This window comes from Camellia sinensis, chromosome 2 (assembly GCF_055761805.1).
Source record: "Camellia sinensis isolate YWXY chromosome 2, ASM5576180v1, whole genome shotgun sequence".
In the NCBI taxonomy this organism is placed as follows: Eukaryota; Viridiplantae; Streptophyta; class Magnoliopsida; order Ericales; family Theaceae; genus Camellia; species Camellia sinensis.
Window position 1 is genome coordinate 120,004,136 of NC_138962.1, and position 15,006 is coordinate 120,019,141.

General features: G+C 36.2%; 3 protein-coding genes and 1 long non-coding RNA gene across 4 annotated transcripts; 1 reads left to right on the top strand and 3 right to left on the bottom strand.

Moving 5' to 3' along the window:
* Positions 1-2,220: 2,220 nt before the first annotated feature.
* LOC114302873 (uncharacterized) lies at positions 2,221-3,197 on the bottom strand. The gene is made up of 2 exons (XR_003643544.2): positions 3,059-3,197; positions 2,221-2,505 (listed from the first exon to the last, which is right to left on the bottom strand). It is a non-coding gene; the product is annotated as an uncharacterized LOC114302873 (long non-coding RNA).
* LOC114302872 (adenosylhomocysteinase-like) lies at positions 2,897-6,271 on the top strand. Its single transcript, XM_028247948.2, has 2 exons — positions 2,897-4,446; positions 5,225-6,271. Exons 1-2 carry the CDS (start codon positions 3,736-3,738, stop codon positions 5,969-5,971), a joined length of 1,458 nt encoding a protein of 485 aa, XP_028103749.2. The 5' UTR covers positions 2,897-3,735; the 3' UTR covers positions 5,972-6,271.
* A 1,121-nt stretch (positions 6,272-7,392) lies between these two features.
* LOC114302882 (uncharacterized) lies at positions 7,393-8,559 on the bottom strand. Its single transcript, XM_028247962.2, has 3 exons — positions 8,166-8,559; positions 7,963-8,081; positions 7,393-7,857 (listed from the first exon to the last, which is right to left on the bottom strand). Exons 1-3 carry the CDS (start codon positions 8,557-8,559, stop codon positions 7,393-7,395), a joined length of 978 nt encoding a protein of 325 aa, XP_028103763.2.
* A 142-nt stretch (positions 8,560-8,701) lies between these two features.
* LOC145818982 (uncharacterized) lies at positions 8,702-9,303 on the bottom strand. Its single transcript, XM_082912957.1, has 2 exons — positions 9,087-9,303; positions 8,702-8,976 (listed from the first exon to the last, which is right to left on the bottom strand). Exons 1-2 carry the CDS (start codon positions 9,301-9,303, stop codon positions 8,702-8,704), a joined length of 492 nt encoding a protein of 163 aa, XP_082769083.1.
* Between the last annotated feature and the right edge of the window lie 5,703 nt (positions 9,304-15,006).

Below are 15,006 nucleotides of genomic sequence, written 5' to 3' on the forward strand. Positions count from 1 at the left end.
TTTACATCCAAAAGATGGTGTTGAGTTAAGGTAAAAAAAGTTTGCCTTTCGAACATTGCTCCTCTGCGGCTCTTGCATGTGATGCTGAAGGGGAGTCCGGATCCTCTCTAGCCAAAGCCTCCAGCCATTCCTCCTGTCAAGGCTAGGATTTGGCCACGTCACCAGGGCTAAAAGCTACGGCTCAGATCAAGTTTGATTAAAAAAAAAAATTGAATTTCTTTTCATTCAACACAGCAACAGAGTTTCATTCCCATTCACTTTTTCCCTCCCTCTTCAACTCTGGTGAACGACGACGCCATCTCGTGACATCGACGGCGGTGAAGCCAAATTGGCAACGAACATCGGTGGTCTCTTTCTCTCTCTCTCTCTATCTTACTCCGAAGATTTGAGTCGCGATTTGAGCCACGAACCATAATTAAAGGTAATATGTTTTTTCCTGTTGTTTCCCCCAAATAATCTGTTGGTCGACTACATCTTGTCCCTTTCTTGTCGTTCACCAGAGCTGACCAACTTGTTCTCTTTGTTCTTTGTTCTATTGGTCGACTCCATCATTTTAGGTTGAAATGTTTAGTGAAATGGAAAATGAAGGAAAATCTTTTGGTGTTTTGCACTTATCGAGTCTATAAATGACAAAAAAATCTATACATGTTTATATTACTCATGAAATAGGCTATACATGTTCATTTTGCTGTTTTGCAGACTATGAATGCCAAAAAAAATCTTTTTGATGTTCTTTGGGGGTTACAAAAAAAAAATGTGAGATAATCTGTATGGAACATTCTATGTTTCGCATGGCATTTATGACAAAATTATTTTTGAATTTTTTTTTAGCATTGTTGTTCAGAAAATAGTCGTAGTTTTCTGGCATACCAAGATTTCTATGTCAAACTATTCTACCTGTCAAGTTAGTCTTGAATTTTGGATTCTATCATGCATTCATATTACATAATCAATTTTGGATTCTATCATGATTTCTATGTACAATAGTAGTTGACTTGTGAGTTGTATAGTTTTGCTGAGCTTTTTTGCATTGCATTGACAACTTTCTCATGGTTTGCTGCAAAATTAATTGATCACATTGCTTCTCTAAACAAGTTTTCTGAAAGGTAAATGGTTTGTAGTAGTGAAAGTGAAATTAATTCATTAGATGCTTGAGTGTGTTTGCTGGCTAGTTGATTTTGTTTGAAGGTGTATTCCTCAATTACTGGGATTAAAATGGTTGTTTAAATATGCATATTTTGAGTGTATTGCCTTGTTTGCCTTGCATCCTATTTTACTTGTGCCTTTGTTTTAACATATTATTTCATGAGGCAAATATTACTCCTTTTGATTGGTGTCTAAACTAAAGATAAGTCAAATTGTAAACAAATTTTCCTGAGAGCTGTCTTGATGTGCTTTACTATTTGATATTTTTTTATAGGTCAATGTCAATGTCAATGTCAAGCACAAGTGCAAGTATGGGCAGCATTCATGAAGTTAGATTTGACAACCGCAATTGTCGATGTAGCAACAAAGCTATGGTTAAGATTTCTCAGTCAACCGAAATAGTGTATGTAATGTAGGGTAGAATGAGTATGACTTGTATTGTAGGTTGAATGTATAAGTAATGTATGGGTGGACCACTACCATTTTGTTGAAGTGGTAATGAATGCAATGGCTTTTTTTGTTTGATGAAGTGGTAATGATTTATTTGTTTAAGAGTTGAATGTAATGGCTTGTGACATTGCCTCAAATAAGAAGAATTGCATTGCACACTGAATGATTTATTTGTTTAAGAGTTGTGCAAAGTGACCTGCTTGTGACCTTGTAATTCCAAACAAAACAAAAACAAACCCTTGTAATTCCAATGAGATGACAGTAAAATTTTTTTTTAGAGAAGTGTGTACATATCAAGTGATTCAATCCATTTATTTTTCTCAATTCCACTCATATAGATATTTGCACATATAGTGTAGATATGTAAAAACTTTATTGCTTTTTGAGTATTTTTCAAAACCATGCAACATCAATGTTAAATACTACAAAAAGTGTGATGCTGCCATGTTAATACTTCAAAAAGTGTGATGCAACAACAATGTTAAATACCATGAACAACAACTAAATTGAATTTCAAAGAACCAGGCTTCAACCCAATTAACTCCACATTCTGCTAGTTAAAATTCATTCATAATACTCATAGGCAAAAAAAAAAAAAAAAAAAAAAAGAGATTAGTTTCGCCATTCTTCAAATCTCATCTCAATTAATTCTAACTATAGCAAACAATAAACTTTACTATTGTTGTGAAGCTTCACTACAAAAACATAATAGACGCATTGTGAGCCAGTGGGACAATTCTATGTTGCTGCTGTACATTAGAGGCATAATAGATGCTGTGTTGCGACTGTGAAGCTTCACTACAAAAACATAATAAATGCATAATAGATGGTGTGTTGCTGCTACACATCAGAGGCATCTCCTATGCTTGAAATTTGAAGTGCCTTCCACCTCTTCGTAGCCATCCAAACCTTGAATTTTTTTTTTTGAAAAACAGCAAAAATTTAGCACCAAAACAGTGTTTTAGCAACACAAATTCAGCACCAAAACAGCATTTCAGCAGCAAAATATCAGCTCAATCACTATATTCTAAGAACAATCATAATTGTTTTGAAGGTCTGCTTTGAAGTGTTTAATTTATTTTTTTGGAACCAATTAATAAGAACCAAGAAATAATAACTATGCTAGTTTCAAAAAATGATCTTGCAGAACCACATTATAGATTACACTATATATATATATATATATGTATATTCAGAAATCCTACGCCAAACCATCAAATGTAGGCATAAAAATTGAAAAAATCAAGTCCAATGTTTTCAGTCTCTTCTCTGCCATTTTCATTCTGCCTCTACGTTTATTTTTTATTTTTTTATTTTTTTTGGGCCTATTAAACAATGAAAATGGCATTTTATCAATCATAATTGCTTTGAATAGGAAACACACATCAACTATAAGTTTTAAAAATGCCAACTTTGAACATGACAGATTATTTGGGGAAAAATTAATGAAAAAAAATATTACCTTCAGTTTGATGAAGTGCAGCTCTGGTTTGCAGGATCGCCGGAGCTTTGTTCACGACTGAAATCGCGGCTTAAATGTTCGAAGTAAGAAAGAGAGAGAGAGGGCGAAATCGGCGGCTGAAATAACAGTTGAAATCTTCGGAGTAAGACAACAGGAGAGAGGGAGAGACCATTGATGTTCGCTGCCGGCTTCAATTTACCGTCGATCGTTATTGATGTTCGCCGCTGACTTCGCCGATCGTCGTTCACCCAAGCTTCAAAGAGGAAGGGAAAAAGTGAGGCCAATGGGAGAGAAGTTGTTGCTGTGTTGAATGAAATAAATTCAATTTTTTTCATTTATTAGCATCTAAGTCGTAGATCTTGGCTTAAGTGACGTAGTCAAATCCTAACCCTTGACCAGAGAATTTGGCTGGCGACGGTCCGGACTCGCTGAAGGGAGGACCTTCATGTTGGACAATCGATTACTTCCACGGTCTTGTCTCGCTGAAGGGAGGGCCTTCATGTTGGACAATCGATTACTTCCACGGTCTTCAACAATGACCCTTCAAACGTGTAAGCTTGGAGGCAAAACTCCAAAGGTTTGGCACATCCCTGAGTTTGAGATTATTTAGTTGAGGGAACATGAGAATATTATCCACTCACACTTGTTTTTGTGTGTGTTTTTGCTTTTAAACAAACATGGCTCTCATAGCAGAGAAGACCACCACAGGCCGTGAATACAAGGTCAAGGACATGTCCCAGGCCGACTTCGGCCGCCTCGAGATCGAGCTCGCCGAAGTCGAAATGCCGGGTCTCATGTCCTGCCGGGTCGAGTTCGGCCCATCACAACCCTTCAAGGGCGCCCGCATCACCGGTTCGCTCCACATGACGATCCAGACCGCCGTCCTCATCGAAACCCTAACCGCCTTGGGAGCCGAAGTCCGGTGGTGCTCCTGCAACATCTTCTCCACCCAGGACCACGCCGCCGCCGCTATAGCCCGCGACTCCGCCGCCGTGTTCGCCTGGAAGGGAGAAACCCTCGAGGAGTACTGGTGGTGCATGGAGCGGGCCCTCGACTGGGGCCCCGGCGGCGGACCCGATCTGATTGTCGATGACGGCGGTGACGCCACTCTGCTGATCCATGGGGGGGTGAAGGCGGAGGAGGATTTTGAGAAGAGTGGGAAGGTTCCAGATCCGAGCTCTACTGACAACGCGGAGTTTCAGATCGTGTTGAGTATTATTAGGGATGGACTGAAGACTGATCCCAAGAGGTATCACAAGATGAAGCAGAGATTGGTTGGAGTTTCGGAGGAGACGACTACTGGTGTCAAGAGGCTTTATCAGATGCAGGCTGATGGAACTTTGTTATTCCCTGCTATCAATGTCAATGACTCCGTCACCAAGAGCAAGGTATCGATCTATATTTGTTCATTTATAGTTGGGTCTGTTTCAGATTTGAGATTTATAGTTGTTAGATCTGAAAGTGACAGCAGTGTGTGTGTTCATGTACTTCTTTGATCTGGTTTTTCAATCTCTTTATTTTAACAAATTATATCTCAATTTACAAGTGTAGATCTGAGATTTACAGTCTCGGTTTTGTAGATTGATCTGATTTTGGATTTGTTGGGTTGATTTTACTAGATTTGTTCTCAGTTTTTATTGAAATGAAAATGATAGATTCGCTCTGTGATCTGTATATCGTACTTGGTTTGTTAAAATCTAGATCTATCTAATCTATGCTTTTTTTTGTTGTTGACATTTTTGCTTCAGATCCTAAGCTTCACATATTCACAAATAAAGAATATACTGCTAGTGATTTTGTCTTTTTGTTGATTCTTTCAGTTTGTTCTATTATCTTCTGTGAATCATACTTGTATTTCTACAAACTGTTGATTCAGTTCACTCTATCTCAATTATCTAACAGAATTGAGTTTCATTTTCTGAGAATTGCCCCAACTATTACTCACTTACTGATCTAACTGATTATGTTTAATAAATTTGTAATCTTTGACTACTCTTGGATTTGAAATTGAGATTTTGGAAACCCTTTTCTTCTACTGCTTGTTGACTACAATTTTGAGTAGCTGATCTTGTATTTTCAAGTAACATGTAGTTTCTTATCTTAAAAATCACTGATTTTGAACTCTTGATTTCACTCCAATGATCTTTTTGTTCTTTATGTGAACAGTTTTATAACTTGTATGGCTGTCGCCACTCACTCCCTGACGGTTTGAAGAGAGCCACTGATGGTATGATTGGTGGAAAGGTCGCTGTTGTCTGTGGTTATGGTGACGTTGGCAAGGGCTGCGCCGCTGCAATGAAGAAAGCTGGAGCACGTGTGATCGTTACTGAGATCGATCCAATTTGTGCCCTTCAGGCTCTTATGGAGGGCCTCCAAGTTCTAACCCTCGAAGATGTGGTCTCAGAAGCTGATATCTTTGTCACCGCCACTGGCGACAAGGACATCATCATGGTTGACCACATGAGAAAGATGAAGAACAACGCCATTGTCTGCAATATTGGCCATTTTGATAATGAAATTGACATGCATGGGCTTGAGACATACCCGGGTGTGAAGAGGATCACGATTAAGCCCCAAACAGACAGGTGGGTTTTCCCCGACACCAAGTCAGGCATCATTGTCTTGGCTGAGGGGCGGCTTATGAACTTGGGTTGTGCCACAGGGCATCCCAGCTTTGTGATGTCTTGCTCTTTCACTAACCAAGTGATTGCCCAGCTTGAGCTGTGGAAGGAGAAGAGTACTGGCAAGTATGAGAAGAAGGTGTATGTTTTGCCCAAGCACCTTGATGAGAAGGTCGCAGCACTTCACCTTGGTAAGCTCGGAGCTAAGCTCACCATTCTCACCAAGGACCAGGCTGATTACATTAGCATTCCGGTTGAGGGTCCTTACAAGCCTGCTCACTACAGGTACTGAGGAAAGAGAGCAGAGAATAGAACATCTGAATGGCATGGTTGTTTTTGTTTTCTTTTATGCTTTGATTTGAAGTAGAACGGAATTTTTTTTTTTTTTTTTTTTTTTTTTTTTTTTTTTTTTTTGTGTGTGTTATATAAATGATGGGGGTTGTGTTTGGTGGTGGTGAGGGTTGAGAGGAAACAAATGGATTCTTCTTTGTGAATTGAAGCCCATAAAAACCCTAATCGGCCCCAATAGCATAGTAATCATTTCTACATGTTAATATTAATTATTTAACTATGAGGCTTTTGACCTTTGTAATTTTATTTTGAGCTTTACTTTTGAACTATTTCAATAGATACTCTTGATTCCTTATTTGTTTTCAATTTTAGCTAGTCGCACCAATTGAAAACTCGCAAATCTTGATTGAACTTAAGAACTCAAGAACCATTTCTAAAATCTTAATAATAATTAAATTAATTTTCTAAATGTATTTTTCACACAGAAACCTTAGGTTTTCGGTTTTTATTACAATTGCGCCGTTTAAATCAAAATAAAGAAATTTTAATGGAATTAAATTTTCAACTTCTAAATAAATTATATACTACACTTTGTTAAATGTTCAAATTTATAATTTAAGATTTTGGCCCTTATGTTTTTCTTGAACCACATTTTGACTCTAAACTAGTAACTATTTTACATATATATATATGTACGTGCACCTTTCTTAAATAAATAATTTTATACACAAAATATCTTTATATATATAATTGCACACAAGAAAATCAACAAAAATCTCCTAAAATTATTTGCACATGGCCAGCCACCCTTGGAAAGAGAAATTGATACATCTTTTTCAAACATAATCCAAGAAATCATAAAAAAGTGTTCTGGTACACATCATAACATGGAATCATGTTTTCACCTTAAGTTCAATCATAACCAAGGCCTAGCTAAATCATGACTAATTGCATAATTAAAACCTCTAATAATTTACTATTCCATTGAGTTCCAATTAAATCCAAAATATCCAATCCAATTCCAACTTAGTGTTTTTAAAAGCTCAAGGCGCACTAAGACGCTGAAGGTCTCTAGGGACCTAGGCGCAAGGCGAGGTGTTGGCTTTATTGAAGTAAGGCTGCGTCTTAGTAAAAAATAGAAAATAACATAGACTAATCATTCATAGTACTAAGACAAATTTTTTTTAAAATAAAAAGTAATCAAGATTCAAGACAAATTATAGAATAATTCTCAAAGTCATGAAAGTGCATATTACATAGCATTCTAATTTTCAAAGATAAAATAATCCACATTCAATAAAATAAAATAAAAAAAAACATAAATACTAAACATTCAAAATATAAATATCCAACAAATACTAATATATGTCTTAACACTTAAAAGCATCAATATCATAAGAAAGGATAGGTTAGGCCGGTCAGTCAATCATCATTCTCAACATCAATGGCAAGCATAGTATCCTCTTCTTCTCCATTAGTTGATTTATATCCGTCAACATCTTCCTCCTCTGTGTCATCTGAGCCCGCTTCCTCTTCATCTATTAATTGAAGTAGAGTTAATCTTGATGATTTAGATATCATCGGTTGTGCCTTTGAGCGTGAACTTGTTGCTCTACTTGCATGGCTACTTTCTTCTACCCCAGAAGCTCTAGCAACAGTGGCCCACGTCAAGCCATTATCATCATGAAACACTGGCTCATTATCTTCATCTGATTTTCCATCCATCCTCCCAAGCAACCACTCATTGCTTGCATCAATATTTTGTAAAGATATGGGATCAAGAGTGTTGCGCATGTCATACCTAAATCTCAATGTTCTATTATATTTGACAAACACTAAATCATTGAGAAGTTGTTGTTCCAATCTATTTCTTTTCTTGCTATGAAGCTGCAAGTATTAAAAACGATATTAAATTATATATAATGAGAATAAAAAATATTTGAATTCAACAAAAAATTAGTTAGAATGTTAAATACTCGCATGTTCAAATACACTCCAATTTCGTTCACAACCCGATGAACTACATGTTAGACTAAGGACTTTTATGGCAAAAGTTTGCAAGTTTGGGGTTTTAGAATTATATGATGCCCACCAATCAGTTGCGATAATCACTAGTTAGAAATAATTGTTACCAAGTATTGAGTTTTACTAAAAGTATTACTAAAAATAAACTCTATGAGTCTATAATATATTACCTGGTACCCTTGTATTTCTTTGCCTAATCGCAATAGGCTTGCCAAAAAGACTCTCAGCCTTCGTATAAATATTCATCTCATTAGTGATCAAATCTTGAACAGTGACATCCGGGACCAACCCTTGCATGCATTCATAAAATCGATTCATCACTTCATGATCTTTTTGCACCTCTAAAGCTTTTGGGTGAAAGGATTTTGGGTTAAGAAAGTGCGTAGTTGTATGTAAAGGCTGATGCAAGTGGACATCCCATCTTTTATTGATGATTTCGAAGATTTCATTATACTTCTCTTCTTTATGATCAAATGAACTTGCAATGCATTCTTTTACCCTATCCATTGCCTCATAAATGTATCCTATGGGAGGTTTCTTCTCGGTATCAACCAATCTAAGCATTTTGACGAGAGGACCCGAGACCTTAAGGGCAAACACAACAGTATTCCAAAATGAAGGCATCAACAATGTTTGTGTCGTTCTTTAACCTTGTGGCTCCGTTGCCATTTGCTTGAGGTTCAGTCTTCAGAAGTGACTATCTTTTTCAAATGTTTTTTTGTTGATGCATCCCAGACAAAGTCAAAAAGGCAGTTGCAAATCTAGTTTTTGCAAACTTGATCAAATTCTTCAGATTTTTATAGCGCCTCATCATGTTTAGCAACGTAAGCCGGTTGTAAATGTAGCCATGTATTGCAATACCCCTTTCAAATGTCTTTTTCAGTCGAGGTATCTTGAAAATGTCTTCTAACATCAAGTCCAAGCAATGAGCAGCACATGGTGTCCAATACAAGTGTTCATACTTGGCTTCCAAAAACCTCCCTATAATGTAACAATTACGAAGAACTATTATTTTTAAGGTTTTAAATTTTAAATACAAAACAAACTATGAGTAAATAATTTTGACGTAAGGAAGGGAGAAATATTCTTACCTGCCAACACATTAGCTGCAGCACTATCGGTGATAACTTGCACCACATTCTCTTTTCCAACTTTCTCCATAAAATTGTCTAGTAATTCAAATAGTTTCTGCCCATCCTTTGAATAGCTATAAGCATCAACCGACTCAACAAACATGATTCCTCTTGGAAAATTAACTAAAAATTTAATCAATATCCTTCCTCTCTTATCAGTCCTGCCATCAGCCATTATGGAATACTCGTATTTTGCACAATCTTTTTTATGATTCTTCATCAAATCTTCAGTATGTTTCACCTCTTTTTTTAGTTGAGTAACCCGCACTTCATGTAAGTTGGTGGTTTCATACTGGGACCATATTGCCCAATGGTTTCAATTATTGGTCTAAAACTCTCATAATTTACTGCATTAAAAGGGATACCAGCATCATACATCCACCTTGCAAATCTTTGCACTGCCCGAGCTCTCATTTCCTTTTTGTAAGGGTCATTCGCATCAATTTTGGTTTGCTTCCCTTTTACTTGATCTCTTCGATTTTTCACCATTGATTTAGGATTTGGTGTGAAGTAAACATTCATAGGCCCTTTTCTCTTTGGCATTTTTGATTTGGATTTGGATGAACCTTGGCTGCTACTTGTCAACTTACGGCGTTGATTGACATTGATCTCAACAACATCATCATCTTCATCTTCATCTTCCATGTCCATGTCATCGAAATCAGATAACATGTTGATTTCTTCTTTTTGTGTCTTTTTTTTTGACATGAACTCTCTAATCTCTTCTCTTACATGAGGTGGACACTTCGGGCAAGCAGTGACATTCCTATAACCTCCCGTGAGGTGTTGTTTCACCTGATAAACACCTCCATTTGATGCTTTACCACAAAAGTTATACTTAAACTTGTTTAAATTATTTTCCTCTACCAAACGGGCATGTTACTATGCCGGATCTTTCTATTACTTTCCGATGTCATTTTCTACACAACAAATTTAATAAATGGAAAATAATTTCAATGTAATGTAATGTGTGACGAATTAATTATTTGTAATTTTTTTCTTAACAGGGAAAGGAAAAAAAAAAACACCAACAACACAATGTATTAATTAATTATTTGTAATTTTTTTAAGTGTATTTTTTTAGTTAATCAATCTGAATCAGTAATATAAGTCTTATTTTGTATTGGTATTTTTTTTTTTTTGGTTTCTAACAGAGACTCAAAGGCATAATTGAACAAAAAAAAAAAAAAAAATAGAGCAGTCGACAGAGACAAACAAGCAGCCCAAAAGAAGAAGGAGAAGGAGAGAGAGAGAGAGAGAGTCGAAGTCGAAGAAGCCCAAAAAAAAGAAAGACCACCGAAGCAGCGAAGAAGAGAAAAAAAAATAGAGCAGTCGACAAAGACAAACAAGCAGCCCAAAAGAAGAATAAGAAGAAGAAGGAGAGAGAGAGTCGAAGTAGAAGAAGCCCAAAAAAAAAAAAAGACAGAGCTGAAGAAGTCGAACCAAAAGAGAAAAAAAAAAAATTCACACAGCGAACTAGAAGAAAAGAAGAAGAAGTTGAAGTACACCTGAAATGTCGAAGTTGAAGTCGAAGTCTAGCAGCCTAGTCGAAGTCAAAGTCTAAGGCGAGAGAGGAAGAGACGACATAGATTAGGGATTCATTTGAGTCGTATCTGGGTCATATTGTGTATGAGTTGTAATCCTCTGTGGTTAGAGCCATTCGAACACCCGTCTTCGGGATCCTTTCCATGTTATTGAGCCTACCCGTGTAGTGCTAAGTGATGACTACACTTATGAAGAACGGCCTATTCAGATTGTGAACCGACGAATCAAGAAATTGAGGAATAAAGAAATTCCGTTAGTGAAAGTGGACTGGCAAAACCATGGTGGCATTTATGCCACTTGGGAAAGGGAAGACGATATGATGAAACGGTATCCTGAATTGTTCCCTTTGAATCCAATGTTCCTCCAATGTGAAGGTACTCTGAGTTTGGAGGACCAAACTCTTTTTAAGGAGGGGAGACTGTGACAACCCTCACCTCTGATTAGTGCTAATCTATGATTAAGCATGATAAGTAACTGATAAGAACGAAATTCTGAACTGATTGTATGAGTGTATTGTTTTGAATGCATTTCTATCTGTTTGATTTCTAAATGAATCTGTTCATGTTTTAACTTTGAACTGCGAATTGAAGGTCTTATCGGTGACCGAACCAGAAATTGATTAGTGTTTTATGCTAATTAGAATTTATGTGATTTTATGGTAGGTTTAATTGAAGGTCGATTTGGAATGATTAAACTAGATTAATTAAAAGTTGTATTACATTAGTTGGCTTTTATTTACACAATTGCGATTTAGTGGGCACTTTAGGCCATTGATTGATTTTATATCATTTTGATGCATCATCTTCATCCATTTGGAGACCAAAACCGTGAGCAAGAGAGGGAGAGTAGGAGAAGTTTGGTTTCAACAAGAATTAGCTTGGAAAATTAGAAGACTTGAAGAGTGATTGCAAAATTAGACTTCCATACTTGGAATTCAAGACCTAGGTAAGGAAATCATCTTCTTAATTGTGAATTTAAGCTATTTCTTGCATGGTTCATGGAAAATTTAGAGTTTAAAGTCAAGAATTAATTTAAAAAGTTGAATTGTGAGCTAATTCATGCATGCATGTACATGTTCTAACATTTTGAAGTTGTTCTTCATGAAATTCTTACATGCAAGTCCATACTTTGGTTGTAGTCCATGAATTCACCTTGATTTTGAGCTCAATCTTACATTTGATCATGATTTGGAGCATTGGAGTCCATTACAACTCATGCATGTTATGTTCTTGCTTAGTTTATGATAGTTTCTTTGAATTGTGTTCAATTGGCTTACCTTTGGGCTTGATTTTACAAAATTGATCTACAAAATATGTTATAGTATGAGTTTTCAAGTGTTTTCCAGAACACGGGCCCAAAAGGTTGAGTTTTGAAGTGTTGAATGCTTGGTTTGAGCTTGGGAGGCAAATCTGGAAATTCTAGATTTTGGCTTCCACGCTCGAGCGAAGGATTCCACGCTCGAGCAACCATATTTTGTTCAGAGCTCCGCTAGAGCGAAGGAATGCTGGCTCGAGCGTAGATTGCAAGCTCTCAGGTTTTTGGTGCACGCAGACACATGCTCGTGCGAAGAAACCTACGCTCGAGCGAGGATTGTGTCTCACGCTCGAGCGAGCATCGAGCGAGTGTCGAGCGAAGATTTTCAACATCCAGCACTTTTTGCATTTTTACAGACCACTCGAGCGAGGAAGTCCACGCTCGAGCGACCCCTCTGTTTTGGCACGCTCGCTCGAGCGTAGAAAGCCACGCTCGAGCGAGACCCCTGTTTCAGCAAAAATTTAAAAAGTGTTTTAAAGTGCATTTTGGCATCCTCATTCCATCCTAGGCATTCCTAGGCCAAGTTTAAGACATCTTAATGAGGATAATGTTATAGAATCACACCATGTATAGTTAGGGACTAAGTTATTGATCCCGAGTGTGTGTTCGTTCTGTTACTCTGTAGGGTTGGCATCCAAGGACGCTCGTTAGCTTGTTTATTGCCCAGTGCTCTGTGAGTAACAATGTTGTAAAGATATGTTCAATTATGATTATTTTCTGAATGATCAATTGTACTGCTTATTGAAATGTTATTGTTCAATGAATGAATGTTTGTCCTATTTGTAATCTGTACTCGTGGCATCCATAGCAACCTACTGTTACTGTTATTGCTACTGTTATAGAGATCTCTATCAGTTCCCATGTTGGAACTGCTACTGTTTACCGTTATGATGGCCATCAACTGACTGTTCGGTCTATTAAGACCTGCTGTACAGTTTTGCTATTGGATGTACTACATATGACTGCTTTGGTTTCTAAATGACTAATATGACTGTTTAATTATTGAAAGGACATTTATTCTTAACCTCTTTACATAACTGTTATTTACTAGGCTTTAGCTTACTGCTTATATTTATATGTAGGTGTCCAGGCACCAGACCGATGCTATGAGCGTCAAGTTAAGCTCCCGTTTTGTCAAGCCAACCACCGTGCCTCACCTCGAGGTTCTGAGTCTGTTCAGGCTAAGGCTATTTTGGGGTGTCTCAGTTTCACCATTTTGGTTCTGATTTGTAATAAATGTTTAAGACTTGACTGTACAGTTATAGTTAGGGATTTGGTCCCTGACATGGATGTTTGTATATATGTTGAATGTACATATGTTTTGGTTATCAGGTGTGGCATGTTTATAAAAAGTCTTTTTGCATCCAGATTGTCACAGCTCATTGGGCATCTTTTATCTACTGTTTTGGCTTCCGCCAGCCCCTTTACTCTGTATTACTGTCATTACTGTTAACCAGGCCTTCGGTAATCACGGATTACTGGCCGGTTACGGTGCTAAACCCATAGGGGCGGGTTTGGGTCGTGACACACAGCTTGCGCTTCACTTTGCCTTGCGCCTAGGCGTGCGTCTAGGCGCGCTTTTCTCAACATTGTTCCAATCAATGGGCATTTTGGACCTTTTACACACATTTTATTATAAAAACAAGGGTTAATTACACTAAGAGTTCCTATAGTTTGGGACTTGTGTCACTTTAGTCCCTGACTTTTCAATTGTGACACATTTGATCTTGAATTTTGAATCTTGTTTCAAATAAGGACAATTGAAAATATCATTAGATTTTTCAAGGGTAAAATCATCAATTTGATAAAATATAAACTAATCTGAAAAAAAATAAGTGTCAAAAAAATATTTTTAATTTTTAAAAAATTATTTTTATCCACCAATGATAAAATTATGTAAAATTAATAAAAATTACATGATTAATTTTTTAAAATTAATTTAATTAATTTTATATGATTATCATCCAAACACATAATAAAAATTAGTTTGGTAAAAAAATAAATAAATGTCTAAAAAATTTATCAATTTTACATAATTTTATTTTTAGTGGGTAGAAATAATTTTAAAAATTCAAAAATATTTGTTTGATATTTATTTTTGTCAAATTAGTTTATATTTTATCAAATTGACAATTTTACCCTTGAAAAATTTAATGATATTTTCAATTGTCCTTATTTAGAACAAGATTCAAAATTCAGGGTCAAATGTGTCACAATTGAAAAGTCAGGGACCAAAGTGACACAAACTCCAAACTATAGGGACTATTTATGTAATTTGCCCTAAAAACAACCACTCCCTTATCATTTTTCAGACAAGAATATACACACAAACACCCATTCAGCTAAGAGGGAGAGAAGGGAAGAGAGTGAGCTTGGTGGAAGAAAGGAAAAAAAGAGAAGGTCATGCTAGTTAATCAACCAAGCCTCAAGTATGTCATAATACAACTCTCTCTTTCATTTTCCTTTTTCAAATACATATTATTAGAGGTTTAATATAATATTTTCAGATGTGTTGTAATGGTATTCAAGTGTTCAAAGTTGATGAATTGGGCTTTGATTATTCTTCTATTCATATTTCCTCTTAATAGATGCAAAAGTACCTTTTTCTTCTCACATCTCACATTTTTTTAATGGCATACCACCACTATAAAAATTTGAGTTATTATTACATTATTTAGTATGTTTTCATTACAAAAGAAGTGAAAAATTTCCCTTAATTGACCTCTTTTCTCACCAATCTTCTTATTTTGAGTATTGTGCATGAAAAATCTATTTTACAGCCAACTTTCAAAAATTCTAGAAAAATGTAGAAAAATTTTATGGATCTCGATTTTATGCCAAAAATCTTACTTAAGGTGTTATCTTTCAATGAAAATTGGTTTCATTGAAAAAGAGTGAGTGGTTTGTAAGAAAATCCGATTTTCGTAACGGTTCATGACTCTGGACACCGCTGGAGCGTTTCTTAAATAACCAAAAATCTAGATAAGCTATTCCATTTCCGAAACATCTTCTGAAAACT